A 23,979-nucleotide genomic window follows, 5' to 3' on the forward strand; every position below is an offset into this window, starting at 1 on the left:
ACACACAAAAAATAAAAAACAAATGTGGCTTATGTTTGTGGCTTGAATTATAGTTCTATTGTACAATGGTAGTCTAGTTCAACTTCTTGAACAGACGAGAACGCTGGGGTCCGGAGAGAAGCCCTGACTTAGCGGATGGCACACACTATAAAGCACTGTCATTTGCAGTCCCACCAGTCTCTCAGTACCCACCCCCACTCTGCCACACACACCCCTGGGAGTCTTAGGTGTGAAATGGGTGGACTCACAGACCCCTGGGCTGCATACCTCAAAGTGTTCCAACACTCAAGGCACTGCCTGTGGTTTTTTGTGAGTGAAATAAAAACCTAACAATGGTGGGGTCACAGTCTCCAGTAGGTCACATTTTAAAAGCACTTTAGGCTCTGGAGACTTGGGGTGTGGGGAGAAGTGAAGAGAAAGCTGGGGAGCCCTGGGCCTTCCCCCATTTATTCATATGCAGAATAATCCAGATTAGTTTACCAAGCGCGCTGATAACCACGTTAAAAACAGAGTCCCTCCTGCCTCCCCGTGGCATGGGGTAGAACCTGGCTTGAGCCCCGACACAGGCGGGCAGCCACTCCAGGATCGTTCCACACGTAAACAAAGACGAGTTTCGGTCCGATTGGCTTGATCCTGGAAGAGGAGTGGGCAGTGGAGGGAGGGGAAACCAGGCACCAAAGCAAATTCCTTCATTTCATAATTTCATCTGGCGCCCCCGTTCAATCAGCCTGCATTGTCGAGGCTTTAGGAGAGGCAGTTAGGAAAGGAGAGATACTGATCTCTCAGCCCCAGGGCAGCACTAATGGTGCCTGTCTAGACTCTGACAGGTGGAGCTGCTGAGCTAACTACGGACCTGGTGGGGGAAGTTTTCCTTGGCTTTCACGTGGCTTTGGCTGGGGAGCCCTGAGAAGGTGGCTGCCTCCTTTTTCTTAAGCCTGGCTTCCCATACGGCAGTGGCTGGGGGAGAGTGATGGAGAGAAAGGCTAAGCTAAGGTCAAAGAAAGTGGAGGAAGGCTGGCTTGTCCCGCTGGACTTGACGGCGGAGCTGCTGCAATCTCGCGGGCTGGGCCCTTGCCCCGGGTGGACCCGAGTGCCTGCGGGGAGGCGGGTGTGGCTCCCCCGGGAGGTGACAGCTGGCGGGGCCCGTAAGGAGCTGGTCTGCTCCGGCTCCCCTCTCGTAGCCGGCGCCCTGGGACCAGCGCGTGAGCACGTCTCGGAGGAGTCCGATGCGCTGGGCAGGGCCGGGTGGTCACCCCCGCCCAGCTTCCAGGGGTGACTGTGCCTCTGACGTCAGACGGTTTTTGGGTCATTCCCTGGCACGGGGACTTTATTTTCATAACAGCATGAAGTGCCGTGGAACTGGAATAGGCGTGTCCTCTCCCTCGACCCTCCCCCTCCTTGTCCCTCTGCTCACCCCTCGCTCGTTCCCTCCCTCCGGCGAGGGCCGCCTTTATAACAACTGCTCAGAGTGCGAGGGCGGCATAGCTGTCCAAGGTCTCCCCCAGCACTGAGGAGCTCGCCTGCTGCCCTCTTGCGCGCGGGAAGCAGCACCAAGTTCACGGCCAACGCCTAGGCACTAGGGTAAGTGAGGCGCCAGGAGCCCAGAGCGCTCGGGCCTCCGGATTTAAATCGTCTGGGGAGAGCGGGGCGTTGGGAGGGGTGGGATAGAAGAGGAGAGAAATCCTGGTAATGGAATACAGTTGGCTATGAGAAAAAAATTCTCTAGGAAACAGTTCCTCTAGTTTAACAACTCAGATTTTTTTTTTTTTTTTCCTCTGCGGGTTTCCTAGGCTAAGATAGAGGCAGAGAGCAAAGAGATAATCAGGGTAATAGTTTCTGCTCGGACACATTCTACAAACTTTGAGTAGATGGAATCCGGCCAGGCAGGAGGTGAGCAGCTCTGGGATCACTCTGAAGGAAAAGAATAGAGGGAGAAAGATCTCAGAGGACCCGAAGGTACTGGGAGTGGAGGGGGAGTGGGAAACAAGGGGCAGGGGCAGGAGGGAGGACACGGTGACAGCTACTATTTTACCCAGATGCTGCAAAAAGCCCTTCTGAGTTTTGGGAATTAGATCTAGAAGCCCATCCCTTTTCTCTTGATGTGTGGGCGGTCAGTTCCACTCTGGTGTGCCTTGAGTTGCTCAGAAACCTGGGACAGATGAAAGTTGAATGTGCACTGAGAGCGCACCTTCCACTACCGACTTTATGGATAGGATTTGGGAATAGCATAGATGCTGTTCAATCTGGTCCCTTAAACATCCATGGGGAAGGCTGGCAAATAGCTTTATTTTATTTTTTGAGATGGAGTTTCACTCTTGTTGCCCAGGCTGGAGTACAATGTTGCGATCTCAGCTCACCGCGACCTCCACCTCCCGGGTTCAAGCGATTCTCCTGCCTCAGACTCCCGAGTAGCTGGGATTACAGGCATGCACCACCACTCCTGGTTAATTTTGTATTTTTAGTAGAGACGGGGTTTCCCCATGTTGGTCAGGTTGGTCTCAAACTCCCGACCTAAGGTGATCTGCCCGCCTCAGCCTCCCAAAGTGCTGGGATTACAGGTGTGAGCCCCCGCGCCCGGCCACAAATAGCTTTAAACATCCATGGGAAAGGCTAGCACATAGCTCTAAACATCCATGGGAAAGGCTAGCTAACAGCTGAAACCTGCTCAGAATCAAGGAATTTGAAGGACTTTCCATTCCTGACTTCTTTCCAGGCTGATTTTCTCCTCAGAGGCTTGTGTAAACACCACACCTGTTGAAGGGTTCGGCCGAATCAGCCACTGCTGTGGGTTCATTCCTGAAGGGGAACACTTCAGCTACTTCAGACACAATGGGCTAGGGACCACGGGAGGGGTGAGGGCGGAGGGGGCACACACCCTCCAGGTTTGCATGCCGGTGTCTGCTAGGTGAGGGAAGGAATGAGGGGAAGGAAGGGCCGGGAGAGGCGCTACGTGGGAAACAAGGGGCCTCTCCAAGGGTGTGGAGAGGTGAGTGCTTCAAGGGCAGAATGGAATGAGCAGAACCCTTTGGTTTCCCGGGAAGAGCTCTCAACCTTGAGTCAGGAAGACTGATTTCTCCTCCCAGCTCCGCAGGAACATGGAACTGTGATCAGGCAAGGGGCTGGGCCTGAGTTCCTCATAGGGGTCTTGGGGAGGCCCCCAGTTTCCCCTCCTGTGTTTCGATTCTGGCCCCTCTCCATCTGCACACGTCGCCTTGGAAGTTCTCTTTAGAACTGGCTTTTTTGTATTCTAGTCTTGAATGGTAATCGAAGACAACAGGGTATGAAGAACAATTTTGATGGCGTGATTTTATTCTTCTCATTCTGGGTCCACTACTATTTAAAGTCCAAAGATTAAGCTGAGGAATTAATATGGTGGTATAGTAAACGATAAATTGAGTAGTATTTTTGCTTGAGGAATCTTTGACTTCCTGAGTAGTTCAGGGTGTTTGCTTCTTTTATTCTCATTTTTATTGCACTGTGGTCAGACTATATGGTCTGCACATTTCTTATTTTCTAATTCCAGATTTGTCTTTGTATTCTAAATATGCTCATTTTTGGCAAATGTTCCATTTGGACCATGGACCATAGTTCCTATTAAGCAATCATAATAGAGTAGGGATGGCAAACTATGGTCCATGGACCAAATATGGCCTATAGCCTCTTTCTGTAAATAAAGTGATTTTTTTTGTTTTGTTTTGTTTTTGTTTTCATTTTTTTGAGATGGAGTCTTGCTCTTGCCCAGGCTGGAGCGCAGTGACGCGATCTCGGCTCACTGAAACCTCTGCCTCCCGGTTTCAAGGTTTCAAGCCATTCTCCTGCCTCAGGCTCCCAAGTAGCTGGGATTACAGGCGCCCGCTACCACGCCTGGGTAATTTTTGTATTTTTAGTAGAGACAGGGTTTCACCATGTTGGCCAGACTGGTCTCAAACTCCTGACCTCAGGTGATCTGCCTGCCTCGGCCTCCCAAAGTGCTGGGATCGTAGGCATGAGCCACAACCTGTAATCCACTATTTTACTAAAACACAGCAATGCTCATTTGTTTATGTATCATCTATGCTGCTTTCATGCTACAAATGTGTGGCTTGCAGAGTCTAAATTGCTTATAACCTGGCCCTTTATAGAAAATCTATGCTGATCACTGATATAGAGGATCTGAATTATATGATTAGTAATGGAGATCTAATAAGATATGAAGATAGAGAATATTTCTATTTAAGTATCCATAGAACATTTACACAATTTTACCATGTTCTTATTCATATTGTATATTTTATCTGCCAAGGACTGGTAAAGAAGTATGAAAGTCTCATGCAACTATAGTATTGCCTTTGGGTTCTCCTTGTATTTTCAGCAGTTATTTATTTATTTTGAGACAGGGTCTTGCTCTGTTGCCCTGGCTGGAGTGCAGTGGCACAATCTTGGCTGACTGTAACCTCCACCTCCCAAGCTCAAGTGATCCTCTTGCCTCAGACTCTTGAGTAGCTGGGTCTACAGGCACCCACCACTACACCTGGCTAATTTTTAAATTTTTTGTAGAGATGGGGTTTTGCCATGTTGCCTAGGCTTGTCTCAAACTCCTGGGCTCAAGCAATCTTCCTGCCTTCACTTCCCAAAGTGCTGGGATTATAGGTGTAAGCCTCTGTACCCAGCCTTCAGTACTTTTTGTTTTACGTATTTTGGTGCTATATTAGTTGGTGCATAAAAGTCTAGGATGGTTTTTTTTTTTTTTTTTTTTTGAGACAGAGTCTCGCTCTGTCACCCAGGCTGGGGTGCAGTGGTGCGATCACGGCTCACTGCAAGCTCTGCCTCCCGGGTTCACGCCATTCTCCTGCCTCAGCCTCTTGAGTAGCTGGGACTAGAGGTGCCCGCCACCATGCCCGGCTAATTTTTTGTATTTTTAGTAGAGACAGGGTTTCACCGTGTTAGCCAGGATGGTCTTGATCTCCTGACCTCGTGATCTGCCTGCCTCAGCCTCCCAAAGTGCTGGGATTACAGGCGTGAGCCACCGTGCCCGGCCCAGGATGGTTTTATCTTCAGTGTAGAGCATCCCTAATTATTATAAAACAAGCCTTTTGGTCAATATAATATCTTTTTGCTTTGATTACAACTTTGTATGATATTAAAACCTTAACTTCTACTTAATTATTTTACCTTGAACAACTTACTTAACTTTGTGTCTGACACATAATACTTGTTAAATAAATATTATGTTAGTATTTCTTTTTATTTTCATTTCTTTCTGTTCTTTTGCTTTTAACTCTTGTGTATCTTTTTGTTTTAGGTTAGGTTCTTCTAGGTATGATATAGTTTAGTCTTTTTTTTTTTCAAAATAAAACAGTTACCATTTACATTTCTTGTAATAATAGTTACTTGTTATTGTCATCGAATTTTAGGCTATATGGTTTGGTCGTCTCCATCTCCTTCTGCATTAGACAGTATATATCATATTTTTAGATCTACTAGCAACTGAGTAGATGGTAGTGCCATTCTCAGGGCTTTGAAAGATAAGCTTGTAAGGAGAGGTGATCAGTTTAGCTTTGAACTTGTTGGATCCAGTGAATATTACCCTTATGTATCAGAATAAGATATTTAAATGAAGGGATCTTTGAGAGCCTTAAGATAGTATACTAGTAGAGGGCTGGCGCGGTGGCTCACACCTGTAATCCCAGCACTTTGGGAGGCTGAGGCGGGCAGATCACGAGGTCAGGAGTTCAAGACCATCCTGGCTAACACAGTGAAACTCCGTCTCTACTAAAAATACAAAAAAAAAAAAAAAAAAAAAAAAAAAAAAAAAATTAGCCGGGCGTGGTGATGGGCGCCTGTAGTCCCAGCTACTCGGGAGGCTGAGGCAGGAGAATGGTGTGAACCCAGGAGGTGGAGCTTGCAGTGAGCCGAGATCACGCCACTGCACTCCAGCCTGGGCAACATAGCAAGACTCTGTCTCACAAGAAAAAAACAAAAAAAAAACCAGATAGTATAGTAGTAGAGGACTTCACTTTATTTTCCTATTTTCTGGAAATTTCATTTCTTTGAATTCTGGGCATAAGAGATTTAGAAGCTTCACTCAAATATTAAGTTTTATTTAAAAAGATGATTTCCAGTATTTCATTTATATTCACATTAATCAAGTCTACATGTTTCGTTTAGAGTAACAGGAAGATGGTAATATGCCCAGGGAACTACCTGGAAGTGTAGAAATTGGGATGAACACTGTGGTTATACTTGTTTTGATCTGCCTGTGGTGCTATGATGACTTATTTTCTCTCATTATTGCATAGAAACTCAATTCTGTGATGTTATTCAGATGTTATTCATAAGTTATTGCCATGATTCATTACTTTTATGTCATCAGAGTTGGGATGGCTACCCAGAATAGGGGATCCTGGAGATTTCCCTGTAGACACTTTGCATTTATAAATAATCCTTTATCAAGGGCAGAGGGATTTCTGTAGGACTTCTCCCTTAGAAGAACTCAGCCTGAGTAGAAATATGAGGATTAACATCAGCACATATTCATCTCCAAAAAATTTTCCTCCCCATTACTCACACTTGCAAATAAATAACTTGCTTTGGGTAAATATTCAGCACTCAGTCTTAGTCCAAAGCATTTGCTCAGCAATCACTGTGTAGAGTACAGAGTAAGGGGGATACCAACAAATAGAAGTTTGCTCTGTTTTCTTAAGAAGCTTGTCGTCTGGCCAGGCACGGTGCCTCACGCCACCTTCCTATCTTCCTAGGAGATAGATGCCACAAAGAAGCTTGTTGTCTGATAGGCAGCTCAGCAGTGACATTAATTTGTAATATATAACACAGATATGGAAAAACTTGAGTGCCAAGAAATATTTAATTGTAAAAACCATGAAGAGATCGACACATTTAGAGTGCAATAGGATTTCAAGTCCAGGTGCGATGGCTTACGCCTGTAATCCTAGCACTGTGAGAGGCTGAGGTAGGTGGATCACTTGAGCCCAGGAGTTCGAGACCAGCTTGGCCAACATAGCAAAACCCTGCCTCTACTAAAAATATAATAATTAGCTGGATGTGGTGGCGCATGCTTGTAATCCAAGCTACTTAGGAGGCTGAGGCACAAGAATCGCTTTAACCTGGGAGGCAGAGCCTGCAGTGAGCTGAGATCATGCCACTGTACTCCAGCCTGGGCAACAGAGCAAGACCCTGTCTTAAAAAAAAAAAAAAGGCTATAGGATTAATAGTAATAATGATAATAATTTAAAAAACTCATGATAGAGGTTAAATCCTGGGCAAAGTTTTGCAGAAATATGGTAAGTGGATCATAAATAGGAGGGAGAGGATCTTTCTGGTTAGGAGAATAATTCATGTGTTGAGGCAAAGAGCATGAGAAGACCTTAAATGAACCCAAATTCCCTTCCAGATGGAAAATACAGAACTCTAGGAAGATTTGCTTGCCTTGCATGGAGGTGGAGACGGGAGTTAGGAAGGAAGGAGGAGATAGGTGGGAGGACTAATTGGAGAAAGGCCTTGAAGCTCAAACTGGGGCTGGATCTGCCGTGACAGACAAAAAGGAGCGAATACGCTTCTTTTTTTTTTTTTTTTTTGAGACCATGTCTCGCTCTGTTGCCTAGGCTGGAGTGTAGTGGCGTGATTTCAGCTCATTGCAGCCTCTGCGTCCTGGGTTCAAGCGGTTTTTGTGCCTCAGCCTTCTGAGTAGCTGGGACTACAGGCGTGAGCCACCATGGCTGGTTCATTTTTGTATTTGTAGTAGAGATGGAGTTTCACCATGCTGGCCGGGCTGGTCTCTTAACGCCTGACCTCAGGTGATCTACCCGCCTCGGCCTCCCAAAGTTCTGGGATCACAGGTGTGAGCCACTGCGCCCGGCCGATAATTTCTTTTTAACCTCCTTTGCGGACTCCTACCTAGATGAGATGGTGCTCCACATGGTTCTGTCCTTGGCTTCCCATGTGATCTTGTCTCCTCTTGAGGCTTCAGATACCACTCTAGGTGATGACTGCCAGTCTGTGCTTACAGCCCAAACCTCTCCTGAGCACCAACCCATATGCCCACGGTGCAGAGACAGCACAACCCAGTGTCAAGGAGCCTGGCTTTTAAAAGTCATGCAATCTTGGGCAAGTTATGTAATTTCTTTGTGCCTCAGTTTCCTCAGCTGTTAAAGGGAGGCATAATAATAGGGTTGTTGTGAGGATTAAATAACACCGTATATGGCCAGGAGCAGTGGCTTGTGCCTGTAATCCCAGCACTTTGGGAGGCCGAGGCGGGCAGATCACCTGAGCCTCAGGAGTTGAAGAGCTGCCTGGGCAACATAGCGAGACCCCACTTCTACAAAAAATACAAAAAGTAGCCAGATGTGGTGGTGCGCCCCTGTCCCAGCTATTCAGGAGGCTGAGGTAGGAGGATCACCTGAGCCCAGGAAGTCGAAGCTGCCGTGACCTGTGATTGTGCCATTGCATCACTCCAGCCTGGGCGACAGAGAGACTTTGTCTCAAAAGAAAAAAAAAAAGAGAAAAGAAAGGAAACCGTATATGGCTCAGAGGAAACTCTCAAGAGGACTTGGGTCTTTTGACTTGTTATTCCTGGATAGCTCCACTTGCAGGTCGCATATTTATCAAAGACCCAACAAAGCTACACTTAGCATCTCTCCTTTCAAGCCTGTATTTCTAGGCTCTGACAATGGTGCCACTCAGTTGCCTAAGCCAGAAATCTGGGAGTTAACCTGGGCTTTTCCATTCCCAAAGCCCTGTCTCTTCTACCTTCATAAAAATCTCCTACCATTTCCTGTTCATCTTTCATGTTTCATCTCCCTGCTTTCTTCCCTAAAGCATTAAAAATTAAAAATAATTATTTTAAAACCCCACTAGGTAGAATGGGTCACTGTTTTCCATGTGCCCTCAGCATTCCTAATGTATTCCATAACTTCTTAGTTGTATGTCAGTGTGATTATTATTCATTCCAAGGGCAGTGGCCACAATTTTATATCTATTTATTTAGTTTTTTGTTTTGAGACAGGGTCTCACTCTGTTGCCCAGGCTGGGGTGCAATGGCATGATCATAGTTCACTGCAGCCTCGAGTTCCTGGGCTCAAGCAATCCTCTTGCTTCACCCTCCAAGTAGGGGGATCACAGGTGTGATCCTGGCTAAATTAGCACCCGGCTAATTTTTAATTTCTTTTTGTACAGCGGGGGTCTCACTATGCTGCCCAGGTTGGTCTCAAACTCCTGGGCTCAAGTGGTCCTCCCATCTCTCGGCCTCTCAAAGTACTGGGATTACAGGTGTAAGCTACTGACCCTGGCCAGGGTTGCTTGTTTTGGAGACTTCTCAGCAAGCCAATGCTTGAATATATGGTGGTTTAAATGGAGAGAGGTTGGGGTCAGGGAGAAAAGCTCTAGAGATGATGACAGTGATTTAGAGGTGAAAAGGAGGATTGAATTATGATTATGACTACTTATAAAGAGCTATTCTTTCTGACCATGTGACACTGGACATGTACCTTCCTCACTCTGTTAGGTTTCTCACCTATAAAATGGGCTGTAGGAATGTTAAATGAGGTAATGGATGTAAAAGCATGTAAATGAGAGAATATGTGTAAAAACACATAACTACTCAGCATAGTGCCTGACTCATAATAGGACTCAGGAGGTGACAGTAGCTGTCATTATTCTTACTCATAATTACATCATGACTGTTATTACTACTGATTGAATGTAGCAATTCGAGAATAGAGAAAAAATGAAAATGCTAGAAAGTCACACATTTTCAGGGCTGGGCTGGCGCGAAGACACATTTTGACAGAATGAGAGAAATCTCATAGGAAGGAAGACAAAGTCAGTTTGTCTTTGTAAGGTTCTGGGCCCCAGATGATTCATTCTCAGATGCTCTGGGAAGGACTGCGTAGAATAAGCATGGGCAAACTTCCAGGCCTAGTCACAAGCAACTCTACACACTTTCCCCATCTCTCTGGTTGCGAAGAGGAGTCTCAGGTTAGAAACCCAAAGCGGGAGACTCATCACATGTTCACGTTTGTCCCTGCACAGTGGTCAGTGCTGTGTGTCAGTCAAGGCCGTGTCTAGGGTCAGCGCTGCTCCAGGAGCCTCTGGCTTTGTCCTTCAGGCGGGCAGTCCCTTGGTGTGTCTCTTCTTCAGACCCTTCAACCTTACCTCTAGCCCTGGCTTTTAGTTTGGGTAGGAGTTTGTGGCACATACTCTTTTAATGACAGGAGATGGGGCAAGAATGAGGATGAGGGGGAGAAAGAAAGACATCTGGAAGTTTTGTACATGAAGCTCCCCAGGTGGGTGAACGGTGGAGCTGAACATGAGTTCAGACCATGTAGTTCAGCAGCGTGTCCTGCATTTTATAGATGAGAGGAGGCTTTGAGAGGTCAAGTGACTTACTTGTTCACACAGCCTGGCAGCTGAAACCCCTTCTCCCTAAAGGGGAGGAGGAACAGAGGACTTGGAGTTGACCCAAGAAATGACTTCGCCCTCCTCTTCCTTTCCTCCCTCTTCCTCTTGTTCTTATTCTTCCCTTCCCTCTCCCTCTTCCCCACTGGTTTTTTAAACCTTTCTTTTGGGGCTGGTAACAGTGGCTCAGGCCTGTAATCCCAGCAATTTGGGAGGCCGAGGCGGGCCGGAGGCCGGGAGGTCGAGAGGTCGAGACCAGCCTGACCAACATGGAGAAACCCCATCTCTACTAAAAATACAAAATTAGCTGGGTGTGGTGGCACATGCCTGTAATCCCAGCCACTCCGAAGGCTGAGGCAGGAGAATCACTTGAACCTGGGAGTTGGTGTTTGCAGTGAGCTGAGATCACGCCATTGCACTCCAGCCTGGGCAACAAGAGTAAAAACTCCGTCTCAAAAAAACAAAACAAAACCAGAAAAACCCAAAAAACAAACAAACGAACCAAAAACCCCTTTCTTTCATGCCTAGATTCATTCCAAAAAGGTTTAAGACAGCACCAAGTGATTCCAGGATCTCAGCTGTGGGCATCCTTGTGTTACTGGATGGCTGTGTGTTAACTGTTAGCAACTGGAATAAGTGAAGAGGGTCTTGTCCTCATACTCAAAGTCCTTTGCTCATGCCCAAGGCCAGAGGCTACTCATGCTGAAACATTACCATCTCCCTCCAAAGTGCAGGGTTTAGTCACTGAGTACTGGGTGGAGCACATGACTGGATCCCAGTTAATCCCTCCCTGCTTACCAGTAAAACCTCAGGATTCATGCTTTCCTGGGAGCCACCTGCGGCCGCTAAGATAGGAGCGGGGTTCAGACATGGCCAGGCGCTCCTAATCTCAGACCCAAAGTGCAATTTTTGGCAGCCTGCATGAGAAGGAGGGTGGGAGGAAAGGTGGTTAGAACTAAGGGTAGCAGCCTGGGGGCTTGAGAGGAAACCAGGCACAGCCCATCCTACCCTGTCTCACGAGCAGCCCGTCCTCCTCCTGACTCCCCTTACCCCACACACCGAGTGCCATTCTCTTGCTGCCTCATCTATTCTGGTTAGGTACTTACTGAGCATCAGGTGCTAGGCAAGTGGCTGGGGAGAGACAACGTTTAATGACTCAGTCTCCGCCTGCACAGAGCCTTTGAGTCTAGAGGGAGACACAGACTTACTGACAGGCTGGGTTGTGTAATAAGTGCTACGGGAGGAAAAGCTGAGAGCGTCTGAGAATTTATGAGATGTGTGTCTCATCAGACTTGGGCATCAAAAAAAAAAAAAAAAAAAAAAAACCCATCCTGGAGGAAAGGACCTCTACGTCAAGTGAAGGGTGGGGTCCATTTGGTCTTTATAGGAGCAAGTTCTTTGTTGGCTGGACTCTAGATCTCCCGTCCTTTGACTTTGGTTACAAATAATATCCAAACCACCGCTAGTCTCATTCTCTTTTCTCTTTCCTGCTCTAGCCCTTTGCTCCTCTCCCAGGCTGTTTCTCTAGCTCCAGACAGTTCATATTCCTAAATGCTGATCACTTCTCTTTTCCCTCTCAAATGCTGCTTTCTAGAAATCATTTTCAGTTTTTCAGAACCCTGTCCATCTCTTCCAATCCCCTGGTGTCTTTCCCTTACCTGGGTCATTCTCTGGGCAACATGGCACCCTTTCAGTGCAGACTTGTTTATTAATAACTCCAGTGAGTTTTATTTTCCTCTTACTAAATTCAAAGTACTCAGAACATTTTAGACTTGTTGAGCAATCCCTATCAGCTTAGGGATGGGGTGGGGGAGGCTAACAGAGGTGAATTAAGAATGATAATTCCAAACTAATTACTCATCCAGATTTTAAAAAATAGACTAAGATGGTTTTTTTTTTTTTTAAAGACATTTGTGAGAGAATTGGGAAATATGAATCCTAACTAGATAGTTGATAATAAAGGATTCTTGTTAGTTATTAAAGTGTGGTTAAGAAGGAGTTTTTATCTTTTAGAGAGACATTCTAGACTGGACATGGGGGCTCACACCTGTAATCCCAGCACTTTGGGAGGCCGAGAGGGGGAGGATCCTTTGAAGCCAGGAGTTCAAGACCAGCCTGGGGAACATAGCAAGACTCCATCTCTACAAAAAATAAAGATTAAAAAAATTAGCCAGGTGTGGTGGCATGCGCTTGTAGTTTCAGCTTCTTGTGGGTGCTGAGGTGGGAAGATACCTTAAGCCCAGGAAGTCAAGGCTCCAGTGAGCCACAGTCACACCACTGCACTCCACCCTGGGTGAGAGAGTGAGAATCTATCTCAAAAAGAAAAAAAAGGGCTGGGCACGGTGGCTCACGCCTGTAATCCCAGCACTTTGGGATGCCAAGGGGGGTGGATCACCTGAGGTCGGGTATTTGAGACCAGCCTGATCAACATGGAGAAACCCTGTCTCTATTAAAAATACAAAACTAGCCGGGCATGGTGGCGCATGCCTGTAATCCCAGCTACTCGGGAGGCTGAGGTAGGAGAACCGCTTGAACCTGGGAGGTGGAGGTTGCCGGGAGCCGATATCGCACCATTGCACTCCAGCCTGGGCAACGGGAGTGAAACTCCGTCTCAAACAAAAAAGAAAAAAGAAAAAAAAATACACATACTATTTATAGATAAAATTATATGATGTCTGAGACTTGCTTAAAAATAGTCTAGGGAGTGGGGTGGGGAATGCAGACGAAGCAAAATTGGCCATATAGTAATAATTTTTTGAAATGAAGTGCTGGATACATGGGACTCCATTATAAAACTTTCTATAATGAAAACAAGTTATTTTTTTAATTTTTAATTTTTTAAAAATAGACACGGTCTTATTCTATCTCCCAGGCAGAATTGCAGTGATGTGATCACAGCTCACTGCAGCTTCGAAATCCTGGGCTCAAGCAATCCTCCTATCTAAGTCTCTTGAGTAGCTGGGACTACAAGTGTGCCCCTCCGCACCTGGCTAATTTTTACATTTTTATTTTTCTAGAGACAGTGGTCTCACCATCTTGCCCAGACTGCTCTTGAATTCCTGGGCTCAAACGATCAGCCCGCTTCGGCCTCCCAAAGTGCTAGGATTAAAGCCACTGCGCCTGGCCTAAATAATGTTTAAAAGGAACTTCAAGAACTATTTCTCCATTCCCTGTTGCATGACTGGGAGGTGGGAGGTGGAGGTGACATTTGCGGAAACTGGTTTTTTCTTCTCTTTACACCCACTGCCGTTACTTTTGTTGGATCCTGGTCTGTGGGTTCTATAAGGCCCTGAGACTCAGCACCCTCCTGCGCAGCTGCGCTGGAAGAGGAGCCTATAGGTTCTAGATGGGGGCTCTGCCTTCCCTCCTGTCTGTCCAGTACCAGAACTGTTCTTGAGGCAAACACCACATCAATCTCTGTCAAGATTTAGAGTCATCAGGTTCAAAGTCCCTCATAACGATCCAGTCCCTCATAACAATCAGGTAATTATGAAAACAACTACTTGTCCACAAACAGTAATACCCGATGGGTGGGGAAGGAGCAATTGGCAGGGAGGGGCAGGGAGAGGGAGAGATCAAAGGGAAGAGGGAAATACCTTTCCTGCTAGACAACACCCTGGTGATTAATCTGCCGGGGTGTGGAGAGACACAGTGAAGTGCACAGGGCCTGAGTTCCTTCCTCTCGCCGCCCTTGAAGGAAATAGGGTCTTCCTCTTCCACATTCACGGTGTAGCCTGGGAGAGCCCTCATACTTCCTCTTTCCTATGTCAAAGAGGGGACCAAAGAGGGGACATTTGTAGACAAGACGGATCAGACTTGGGTGCTTGGATTGCAGGGGCTGTCTATATCTGAACCTCATTTGCCTTTTTCTTCCTGTTTCTTATTCTGCACTGCCCTGTAGAGGTATAGCCCATTCTTTGTGCTCTGCTTGTGGTAGCGATGGCTGTGGTGTAGATTCCAGGAGGGTAGAGTGTGCAGGTGACAGACCCACTGTGAGGGAAGGCGGTGGGAGGCCCATGGCCATAGTGACAGGTGCCACCCGTCTCTCTCTTCTACTGTGGTAGAAGTGGAAACGTGTCTGTTTCTGCCTTTACCACGGAGTGCTTAGAGCAGTGATCAGCACATAGTGGTGCTCGGTAAATATTTGTTGAATGAATGACTACATAAAATAAAGTTGAGATTGGAGAGCCAAATTTTATTAAAATTCGGGAAGATCGATTTAAGCTATATCTGGTGTCACTTTAACACACTATACATAATATCGTGATAGTATATATTCACATGATATTCACGTATGTATCATACATATGTATGTATATGTATATATTGCATATATACATATGTACAATCTTTTCCTACTTGCTATATGAATTAAATAATTTTGGTAAGATGACTATCTCTTCTAGTGGAAAAGAAAATTTTGTGGTTTTTTTTTTTTTTTTTTTTTTGAGATGGAATCTCTCTCTGTCACCCAGCCTGGAGTGCAGTGGCATGATCCCCGCTCACTGCACCTCTGCCTCCCGGGTTCAAGCAATTCTTCTGCCTCAGCCTCCCGAGTAGCTGGGATTACAGGTGCGTGCCACTATGCCTGGCTAATTTTTGTATTTTTAGTAGAGACAGGGTTTCGCCATGTTGGCCAGGCTGGTCTCAAACTCCTGACCTCAGGTGATCTGCCCGCCTTGGCCTCCCAAAGTGCTGGAATGGCATGAGCCACTGTGCCCGGCCAAGAAGGTTGTTTTTTCCGAGCTGTTTTTTCTGCTCTAAGGAAAGAGGCAGGATTCAGGGGATGCTTTGTATCTTTTCCTGCTTCCCAACCCCAGTCCTTCCTCTTGTTTTGGATTTCTTGCTGCATCATCTCTGTCCTTCTTTAGGGCTGGAGGTGACTTCTGTGAGCCTTCCCTTCCTCTAACTCTGGCCTCTTTCCTGCCGCAACATAGTTCTCTTCTAGTCCGTTCAAAACTTTTTATTGCCACGTGAACAATCTCATTGGGAAACAAAAAACTCAAGAAAAAAAATCCCATGCCCAAAAAGCATGGAACACAACAAAAAGAATAGTGTAGAAGACCCTTAAATAAGCAATAAAATAATTTGAATGAAATTGTTGACAAACTGGACTATAGTTATGTCTAGCCTTGTTGAATCTCAACATCTTATTCGACATTGACTTTGGAATTTGTGAGCCACCTGTTTTGAGGAAATGGGGACACTCCTTTCTCTTTTCCGATTTCCCAATTTATCTTCCCACTTGTGCCCTGAATCCTGAGGACTTAGATTTCCTAGGGGTATGGTCAAGGAGCTGGGTCTAAAATTCACACGAAGATTGTAGGGGCAGAGAAAGAAGCCTTTCTCCTGACAAAGGACAGATATATGGGAAGTAAACTGTAATACAGCTAGTGGATTCCTGATTATCCGAATGAGTAAGTAGATTTCTCACTTTGTGGATGGTCCGTTACCTGGGATCTCCTATCCTCCTGGGGCGGAACTAGGAGAGTGGAACCAGAGTCATAATGAGGCATCTGATGAGGGGAGGGGTAGGGAGAGAGAGAAAGAGACGTAGAGAGGAGGAGAGAGAGAAGGATATCTCAGATCTCATTTTAAGGCTAATTTGAGAGGAGACACGTAGAGTACTTGAGAACCTGGGTCCTGGCACCAGACAACCTGGATTCAGATCCTGGCTGTGCCATTTCCTGGTTGTATGATGTTGGGCATGTAACTTGACTTCTCTCTGCCTCAGTTTCCTCATCTGTAAAATAGGATAATAGTTTTACCTCATAGGGTTGCTATGAAATGAAGTAAGTAATGTATATATAGAGTGATTAGAAGTAAAAATTCGAGGCTGGGCGGGGTGACTCAACACCTATAATCCCAGCACTTTGGGAGGGCAAGGCAAGAGGATTAATTGAGCCCAGGAATTTGCGACCAGCCTGGGCAACATGGTGAAACCCCATCTCTACAAGAATACAAAAATTAGCGGGGTGTGGTGGCACATGCCTGCAATCCCAGCTACTCAGGAGGCTGAGGTCGGGGGAGGATGGCTTGAGCCCAGGAGGTGGAGGTTGCAGTGAGTCGAGATCCAGCCTGGGTGACAGAGCGAGGCTCTGTTCCCCCCATCCCCCCAAAAAGGAGTAAAAATTGGTGCAATACTAAAAATGAACATGTTAGCTATGAAGATTATTTTTTGTTGGATTACCCGCTATTTATGTGCCATCCAGGACGTTCCTCTTTACAGGTAGCCAATTTAGAGCTGGTTATGACAGACAAGACCCCTTTCATAACTTTTTGGAATTAGTGGAGCCATCTTTACACATCTTAAGGAGGAGGCCGGGCATGGTGGCTCACACCTGTAATCCCAGCACTTTGGGAGGCTGAAGGAGTTTGAGATCAACCTGAGGTCGGGAGTTTGAGACCAGCTTGACCAACATGCAGAAACCCTATCTCTACTAAAAATGCAAAATTAGCTGGTCATGTTGGCGCGTGCCTGTAATCTCAGCTACTCGGGAGGCTGAGGCAGAATTGCTTGAACCCAGGAGGCGGAGGTTGCGGTGAGCCAAGATTGTGCCATTGCACTCCAGCCTGGGCAAAAAGAGCGAAACTCCATCTAAAAAAAAACAAAACAAAAACTCAAAAACAAATCTTAAGGAGGAGGGGCAGAATAATTCTGAACCACAGAGCCTAAGAAGAGGACCCAGCCGCTGGCTCAGAAGGGAATGCTCGGCCTTCTGTAGAAAAATCTACTATTCAGAGACCATCATGGGTAACACGTTGAAACCCCGTCTCTACTAAAAATACAAAAAAAAAAAAAATTAGCCGGGCATGGTGGCACATGCCTGTAGTACCAGCTACTCTGGAGGCTGAGGCAGGAGAATCACTTGAACCCGGGAGGCGGAGCTTGCAGTGAGCCGAGATCGTGCCACTGCACTCCAGCCTGGGCGACAGAGCAAGACTCTGTCTCAAAAAAAAAAAAAAAAAAAGAGAGAGAAAGAAAAATCTACCATTCAGATAACTCCTCTTACCCATGAGAGAATAGGATGCTTACAAATGATAACTGTATCAGGGCCAAAGGTAGAGGCTGCAACGTTATGATTAAAGTGTTAACTTCAAGTTTAGATAGTTCCATGTTCACTAATTCCTAAGAAAACACTAGCAAAAAAATATCAGGAACCCTGGCAGGTTATTTGTAATATATACATGTATATATATTTCAAGAGACAGGGTCTTGCTCTGTTGCCCAGGCTGGGGTGCAGTGATGTGATCATAGCTCACTGCATCCTTGAACTCCTGGACTCCAGCGATATTCCCACCTCAGCCTTTTGAGTAGCTGGGACTACAGGTGCATGCCACCATGCCCAGCTAATTTTTTAATATAAAGACGGAGTCTTGCTATGTTGCCCAGTCTGGTCTCAAACTTCGGAGAGCAAATGATCCTCCTGCTTCAGACTCCTGAAGTGCTGGGATTATAGGCATGAGCCAACACGTCCAGCCCTGTGAAGTTTTTTGAGATTAGGCTTCAAAATACCTCTTCAGAGTGTTAGGTTCTCTGGCTTTAAGGTAAATATTAATATAGTTAAACTGGGGGAAGGGACATATGGGATTTCTTCCTGGTTCTTCAACAAGTTTTAGAATTTACTACAGGAGGTAGGGGAAAGTTAGTAGCTTTACTTAATGTAGTAAGCTCAAAGTCAAAACCCTGGCTAAACATGCAAAATGGGTTTCCTAATCCTTTTTTAGTCTTCTGTGTCTGAGGACTGTGTTAGGAGATTCAACACCTTCTCCCCACTCCAACACTCCTTTTCTGCAGGTCCAGAATGGCTACAACAGTCCCTGATGGTTGCCGCAATGGCCTGAAATCCAAGTACTACAGACTTTGTGATAAGGCTGAAGCTTGGGGCATCGTCCTAGAAACGGTGGCCACAGCCGGGGTTGTGACCTCGGTGGCCTTCATGCTCGCTCTCCCGATCCTCGTCTGCAAGGTGCAGGACTCCAACAGGCGAAAAATGCTGCCTACTCAGTTTCTCTTCCTCCTGGGTGTGTTGGGCATCTTTGGCCTCACCTTCGCCTTCATCATCGGACTGGATGGGAGCACAGGGCCCACACGCTTCTTCCTCTTTGGGATCCTCTTTTCCATCTGCTTCTCCTGCCTGCTGGCTCATGCTGTCAGTCTGACCCAGCTCGTCCGGGGGAGGAAGCCCCTTTCCCTGTTGGTGATTCTGGGTCTGGCTGTGGGCTTCAGCCTAGTCCAGGATGTTATCGCTATTGAATATATTGTCCTGACCATGAATAGGACCAACGTCAATGTCTTTTCTGAGCTTTCCGCTCCTCGTCGCAATGAAGACTTTGTCCTCCTGCTCATCTACGTCCTCTTCTTGATGGCGCTGACCTTCCTCATGTCCTCCTTCACCTTCTGTGGTTCCTTCACGGGCTGGAAGAGACATGGGGCCCACATCTACCTCACGATGCTCCTCTCCATTGCCATCTGGGTGGCCTGGATCACCCTGCTCATGCTTCCTGACTTTGACCGCAGGTGGGATGACACCATCCTCAGCTCCGCCTTGGCTGCCAATGGCTGGGTGTTCCTGTTGGCTTATGTTAGTCCCGAGTTTTGGCTGCTCACAAAGCAACGAAACCCCCTGGATTATCCTGTTGAGGATGCTTTCTGTAAACCTCAACTCGTGAAGAAGAGCTATGGTGTGGAGAACAGAGCCTACTCTCAAGAGGAAATCACTCAAGGTACAGATGCAGCCTGGCTAGGCAGAGAATCCCTTGTAGAAAGGTGGGGGAGAATCATAGGATATTATAACTGTAAGGAACATGCAAGATTTTCCAGATTATACCCTTGATAGAATAGATAAGTTCCTTAAGGCTCAGATCTTGCTTAAAGTCGTCCAGCCTGTTAGAGACAAGTAGAACACGAAGCTGGCCTCTGGAGTCTTTATTGAGTACTTTGTACAATTGGTGTAGACTGGGAGAGCCCTCCTCACTTTCCCTTTCTTGTGCTGTAATTTCCTGTGGGGCAGAACACCTCAGAGGTTTCTGTGCATCAAAATAAGATGCAGCAAAGACATGGAAAAGGGATAACGAGACAAATTCCCAGCAATAAGTAGGTGAGGTTGTGTTTTTTATAAAAGATAACGAGGCATTCCTTCCAGAAATGTGGAGCCTTTGTAGATTTCAGTGCATAAAACCAAGCCATGATTTCCTGCAGTGATCACAGAGCAGAGAAGGGAGAAGGCCCTTTTATCACAAACCAGCAGGAAGTCTCTGTAAAATTGGTAAGGATTCTGGTTTAGTGTGAAGAACCACATTTTTTGTGTATGTTTCTGGGCCCATGGGAAGGAACAGATCATATTTGACATACAAGAATCAAATGATTCAGGCCAGGCATGGTGGCTCACTCCTGTAATCCTAGCGCTCTGGGAGGCTGAGGTGGGAGGATTGCTTGAGCCCAGAAGTTTGAGACCAGCTTGGGCAAAATAGCAAGACTTCATCTCTATTTAAAAAAACAAAAAAAAAAAGAAAAAGAATCAAATGATTTTGCTCTTATCTGGAGTTGAGAGAAGCCAGATGTTCTCGTGTTGTTTTCATAAGCAAAAGAGGCTAAATTGATGGCCAGAAAGTACTCCTGCTCATAGGGACCTATTCATTGGTCTCCAGGGTTTACACTGACCTTTAAGTCTAATCACAGGGGGTGGGTGGTTTTGGGATAGGAATGAGGAACCTCCAAGGCCATGTTCTTAGCTCCAGCTAAAAATAGGTCTTTCCTTTGCTCTTAAGCCTGAGGTGTGGAACTTCCTGGTGCTACTCACTGCAGCTATGGTCCCTGTCTAGGGCACTTGGAAGTCTGAAGGGAGGCGGAGGAGGGCAGGAGGGGTTATTTAACCACCCAGCCCCTCCTGTCCGTTCCGTGGCTTCACTCCATCACCTCACTCCTGTACTTCCTGTTCTCATTCACTGATGAGTCTTCCTTCCTTCATTCATTTCAAGGGCCACTGTCAGCTTTCTCCCTTAAAATGCTTCTCTGGCCTCCATGCTTTGCTGCTCACTTTCCTCCCTGGGTCCCCTGAGCCACCCCATCCCATCAAATCCTTCCTGAGCCCTTCCACAGTTGGAACCAACAACCTCTGAAGCTTTGCTCGCAGTCCAGATGAACCAAGTCGCTGTGCTTTCCTGCCTGTGCCTGTGCTCCAGGTGTGTCTGTCCTCTGCCTGGTGTGGCCATCTCCCTCTTCTGCCCTTCTCCAGGATCAGGCATTCCCCAGTTTCCCCTGGTAATCACTCCACCCTGTGCATCTGTAGGACTTTGAAATGCTCTTGTCAGGGTCTGTCTCATTGCACTGTTATTTATGTACCTGTCATATGTTCCTTACTCTCCAGTGTCAGCTGCAAGGAGGGATCATTCTGGTTAATCTTTATGTGCTTCACCATCTGTCTCTCTTTTTTTTTTTTTTGAGACAGAGTCTCGCTCTGTCACCCAGGCTGGAGTGCAGGGACATAATCTTGGCTTGCCACAAGCTCTGCCTCCCAGGTTCAAGGCAATTCTCCTGCCTCAGCCTCCCGAGTAGCTGGGATTACAGATGTGCACCACTATGCCCAACTAATTTTTTTGTGTTTTTAGTAGAGACGGGGTTTCACCATCTTGGCCAGGCTGGTCTCGAACTCCTGACCTCATGATCCGCCCACCTAGGCCTTCCAAAGTGCTGGGATTACAGGCTTGAGTCACCGTGCCCGGCCACGATCTCTTACATAAAGGCGTTTAAGTGTTTGTTCAGCAAATTGGGCCCATAAATTTGGTGGGAAATAAATGAATTGCTTTGAACTGCATTCATGATGATTGCATGTGTTTATCCTTGTTTCCCAAGCCTTTGGTTTTCCCCAAATACACAGAAAACAGTTGCTCATCAATCCTGCCTCTTCCCAATGAAAATGATACAAATATATACATATTTTCCTTGTCAGGCAGTTGAAATAGGTAAATCCCCAGTGAGATTCACTCTAGGTACACCCCTGGCCAGATCTATATCTGAAATGACTGGTTTTTATGACTTTTTCTTTTTTTTTTTTGTTTGAGACAGAGTCTTGTTCTGTCGCCCAGGCTGGAGTGCAGTGGCGCGATCTCGGCTCACTGCAAGCTCCACCTCCTGGGTTCACACCATTCTCCTGCCTCAGCCTCCTGAGTAGCTGGGACTACAGGTGCCCGCCACCACGCCTGGCTAATTTTTTGTATTTTTAATAGAGATGGGGTTTCACCTTGTTAGCCAGAATGGTCTCGATCTCCTGACCTTGTGATCCGCCCACCTCGGCCTCCCAAAGTTCTGGGATTACAGGTGTGAGCCACCATGCCCAGCCCATGACTTTTCAAATGTGCTTTTGAAGTGGTCCTAGGATGAGGTGGGGCTCTGGTAAAGTTCTGAAAAGGGGCGTCCCTAGTCATCATAGTTATTCATTCATTCAACCAATATTGTGTTTGGTTTGTGCCTGGTCGTAGGCTTGAGGACCTAGTCTCTCTCCCTCCAAGAAACTTAAGGTCTGCTGGAGAGACAGGCAATTAAATGGGCAAGATGTCACACTGTGATAAGTGATACAATGGGGTGAACATAGGTGGGGGCCCCAATGGTTTAATTTCTCCTGTTCCTCCATTTCAGGTTTTGAAGAGACAGGGGACACGCTCTATGCCCCCTATTCCACACATTTTCAGCTGCAGGTAAGTGATTTCTTTCTCCCTCTTCATCAAAGGCATTAGCACCTCAGGAACACTGATCCTTTGGAAACAGACGATGTTACCTTTCTCATGGCCCCTAGATGGCCACTTGAAGGAATGTTGGGTCTTCTTTCCTCTAAGCGGCCTCATGGGGTTAGTGGGTAAGAATGAGTGCTTGGCATAGAGAGGACTTGGGGGTGAGAGGCCTGGGAGAAAGGGAAGGAAATGAGACTCCTGCCCAGACTGGAGACCTGTTGAAATGGCAGGAACTGGAGTGGGTTTCACGATATGACTGTTTCCTTTTCAGAACCAGCCTCCCCAAAAGGAATTCTCCATCCCACGGGCCCACGCTTGGCCGAGCCCTTACAAAGACTATGAAGTAAAGAAAGAGGGCAGCTAACTCTGTCCTGAAGAGTGGGACAAATGCAGCCGGGCGGCAGATCTAGCGGGAGCTCAAAGGGATGTGGGCGAAATCTTGAGTCTTCTGAGAAAACTGTACAAGACACTATGGGAACAGTTTGCCTCCCTCCCAGCCTCAACCACAATTCTTCCATGCTGGGGCTGATGTGGGCTAGTAAGACTCCAGTTCTTAGAGGCGCTGTAGTATTTTTTTTTTTTTTTTCTCATCCTTAGGATACTTCTTTTAAGTGGGAGTCTCAGGCAACTCAAGTTTAGACCCTTACTCTTTTTGTTTGTTTTTTGAAACAGGATCTTGCTCTGTCACCCAGGCTTGAGTGCAGTGGCGCGATCACAGCCCAGTGCAGCCTCGACCACCTGTGCTCAAGCAATCCTCCCATCTCCACCTCCCAAAGTGCTGGGATGACAGGCGTGAGCCACAGCTCCCAGCCTAGGCCCTTAATCTTGCTGTTATTTTCCATGGACTAAAGGTCTGGCCATCTGAGCGCACGCTGGCTCACACAGCTCTAGGGGCCTGCTCCTCTAACTCACAGTGGGTTTTGTGAGGCTCTGTGGCCCAGAGCAGACCTGCATATCTGAGCAAAAATAGCAAAAGCCTCTCTCAGCCCACTGGCCTGAATCTACACTGGAAGCCAACTTGCTGGCACCCCTGCTCCCCAATCCTTCTTGCCTGGGTAGGAGAGGCTAAAGATCACCCTAAATTTACTCATCTCTCTGGTGCTGCCTCACATTGGGCCTCAGCAGCTCCCCAGCACCAATTCACAGGTCACCCCTCTCTTCTTGCACTGTCCCCAAACTTGCTGTCAATTCCGAGATCTAATCTCCCCCTACGCTCTGCCAGGAATTCTTTCAGACCTCACTAGCACAAGCCCGGTTGCTCCTTGTCAGGAGAATTTGTAGATCATTCTCACTTTAAATTCCTGGGGCTGATACTTCTCTCATCTTGCACCCCAACCTCTGTAAATAGATTTACCGCATTTACGGCTGCATTCTGTAAGTGGGCATGGTCTCCTAATGGAGGAGTGTTCATTGTATAATAAGTTATTCACCTGAGTATGCAATAAAGATGTGATGGCCACTCTTTCACGGTGGTGGCAGCAGTTACCAGTAATGAGCATTAGACTCTGGGGGATAGAACACGGGCTGCCCTGAGAGCTTCATGTTGGAGCTGAAGTTCAAGGTTCACTTCCTTTGGGTTTGTACTTGACCCTTCTTCATGTGTCTCTCCTGTTGCCTCTAAAACAAGTGTGTTTCCCCTCATTTTTGAGGCTGTCAATGGTGTGAGAGCCAGGATCATCAAGGGGCCTGAGGTTTTACTCCAGAAAGGCAGAGGAGTGGCAACCTTGGCTTGGGGTTTGGCAGCCCAGGAAAGGCAGGGAGGAGAGCTCAAAGCCGGTTTCATGTTTCACCCAAGGTCTAATTGTGGGAGAGGACAAATCCAGATCCCCTGTTTGACAGAATTAGTTCACAAATGTC

At 46.8% G+C, this 23,979-nt stretch overlaps 1 protein-coding gene across 1 annotated transcript; it reads left to right on the top strand.

Annotated features, from left to right (window-relative positions):
- Positions 1-971: 971 nt before the first annotated feature.
- On the top strand, positions 972-23,607 carry GPRC5A (G protein-coupled receptor class C group 5 member A). The gene is made up of 4 exons (XM_003808856.6): positions 972-1,581; positions 18,191-19,119; positions 22,031-22,089; positions 22,394-23,607. The coding sequence occupies exons 2-4, from the start codon at positions 18,198-18,200 to the stop codon at positions 22,484-22,486; spliced, it is 1,074 nt and encodes a 357-aa protein (XP_003808904.2). The 5' UTR covers positions 972-1,581; positions 18,191-18,197; the 3' UTR covers positions 22,487-23,607.
- The last annotated feature ends 372 nt before the right edge of the window (positions 23,608-23,979 follow it).

Source organism: Pan paniscus, chromosome 10 (genome assembly GCF_029289425.2).
Source record: "Pan paniscus chromosome 10, NHGRI_mPanPan1-v2.0_pri, whole genome shotgun sequence".
NCBI classification, from domain to species: Eukaryota; Metazoa; Chordata; class Mammalia; order Primates; family Hominidae; genus Pan; species Pan paniscus.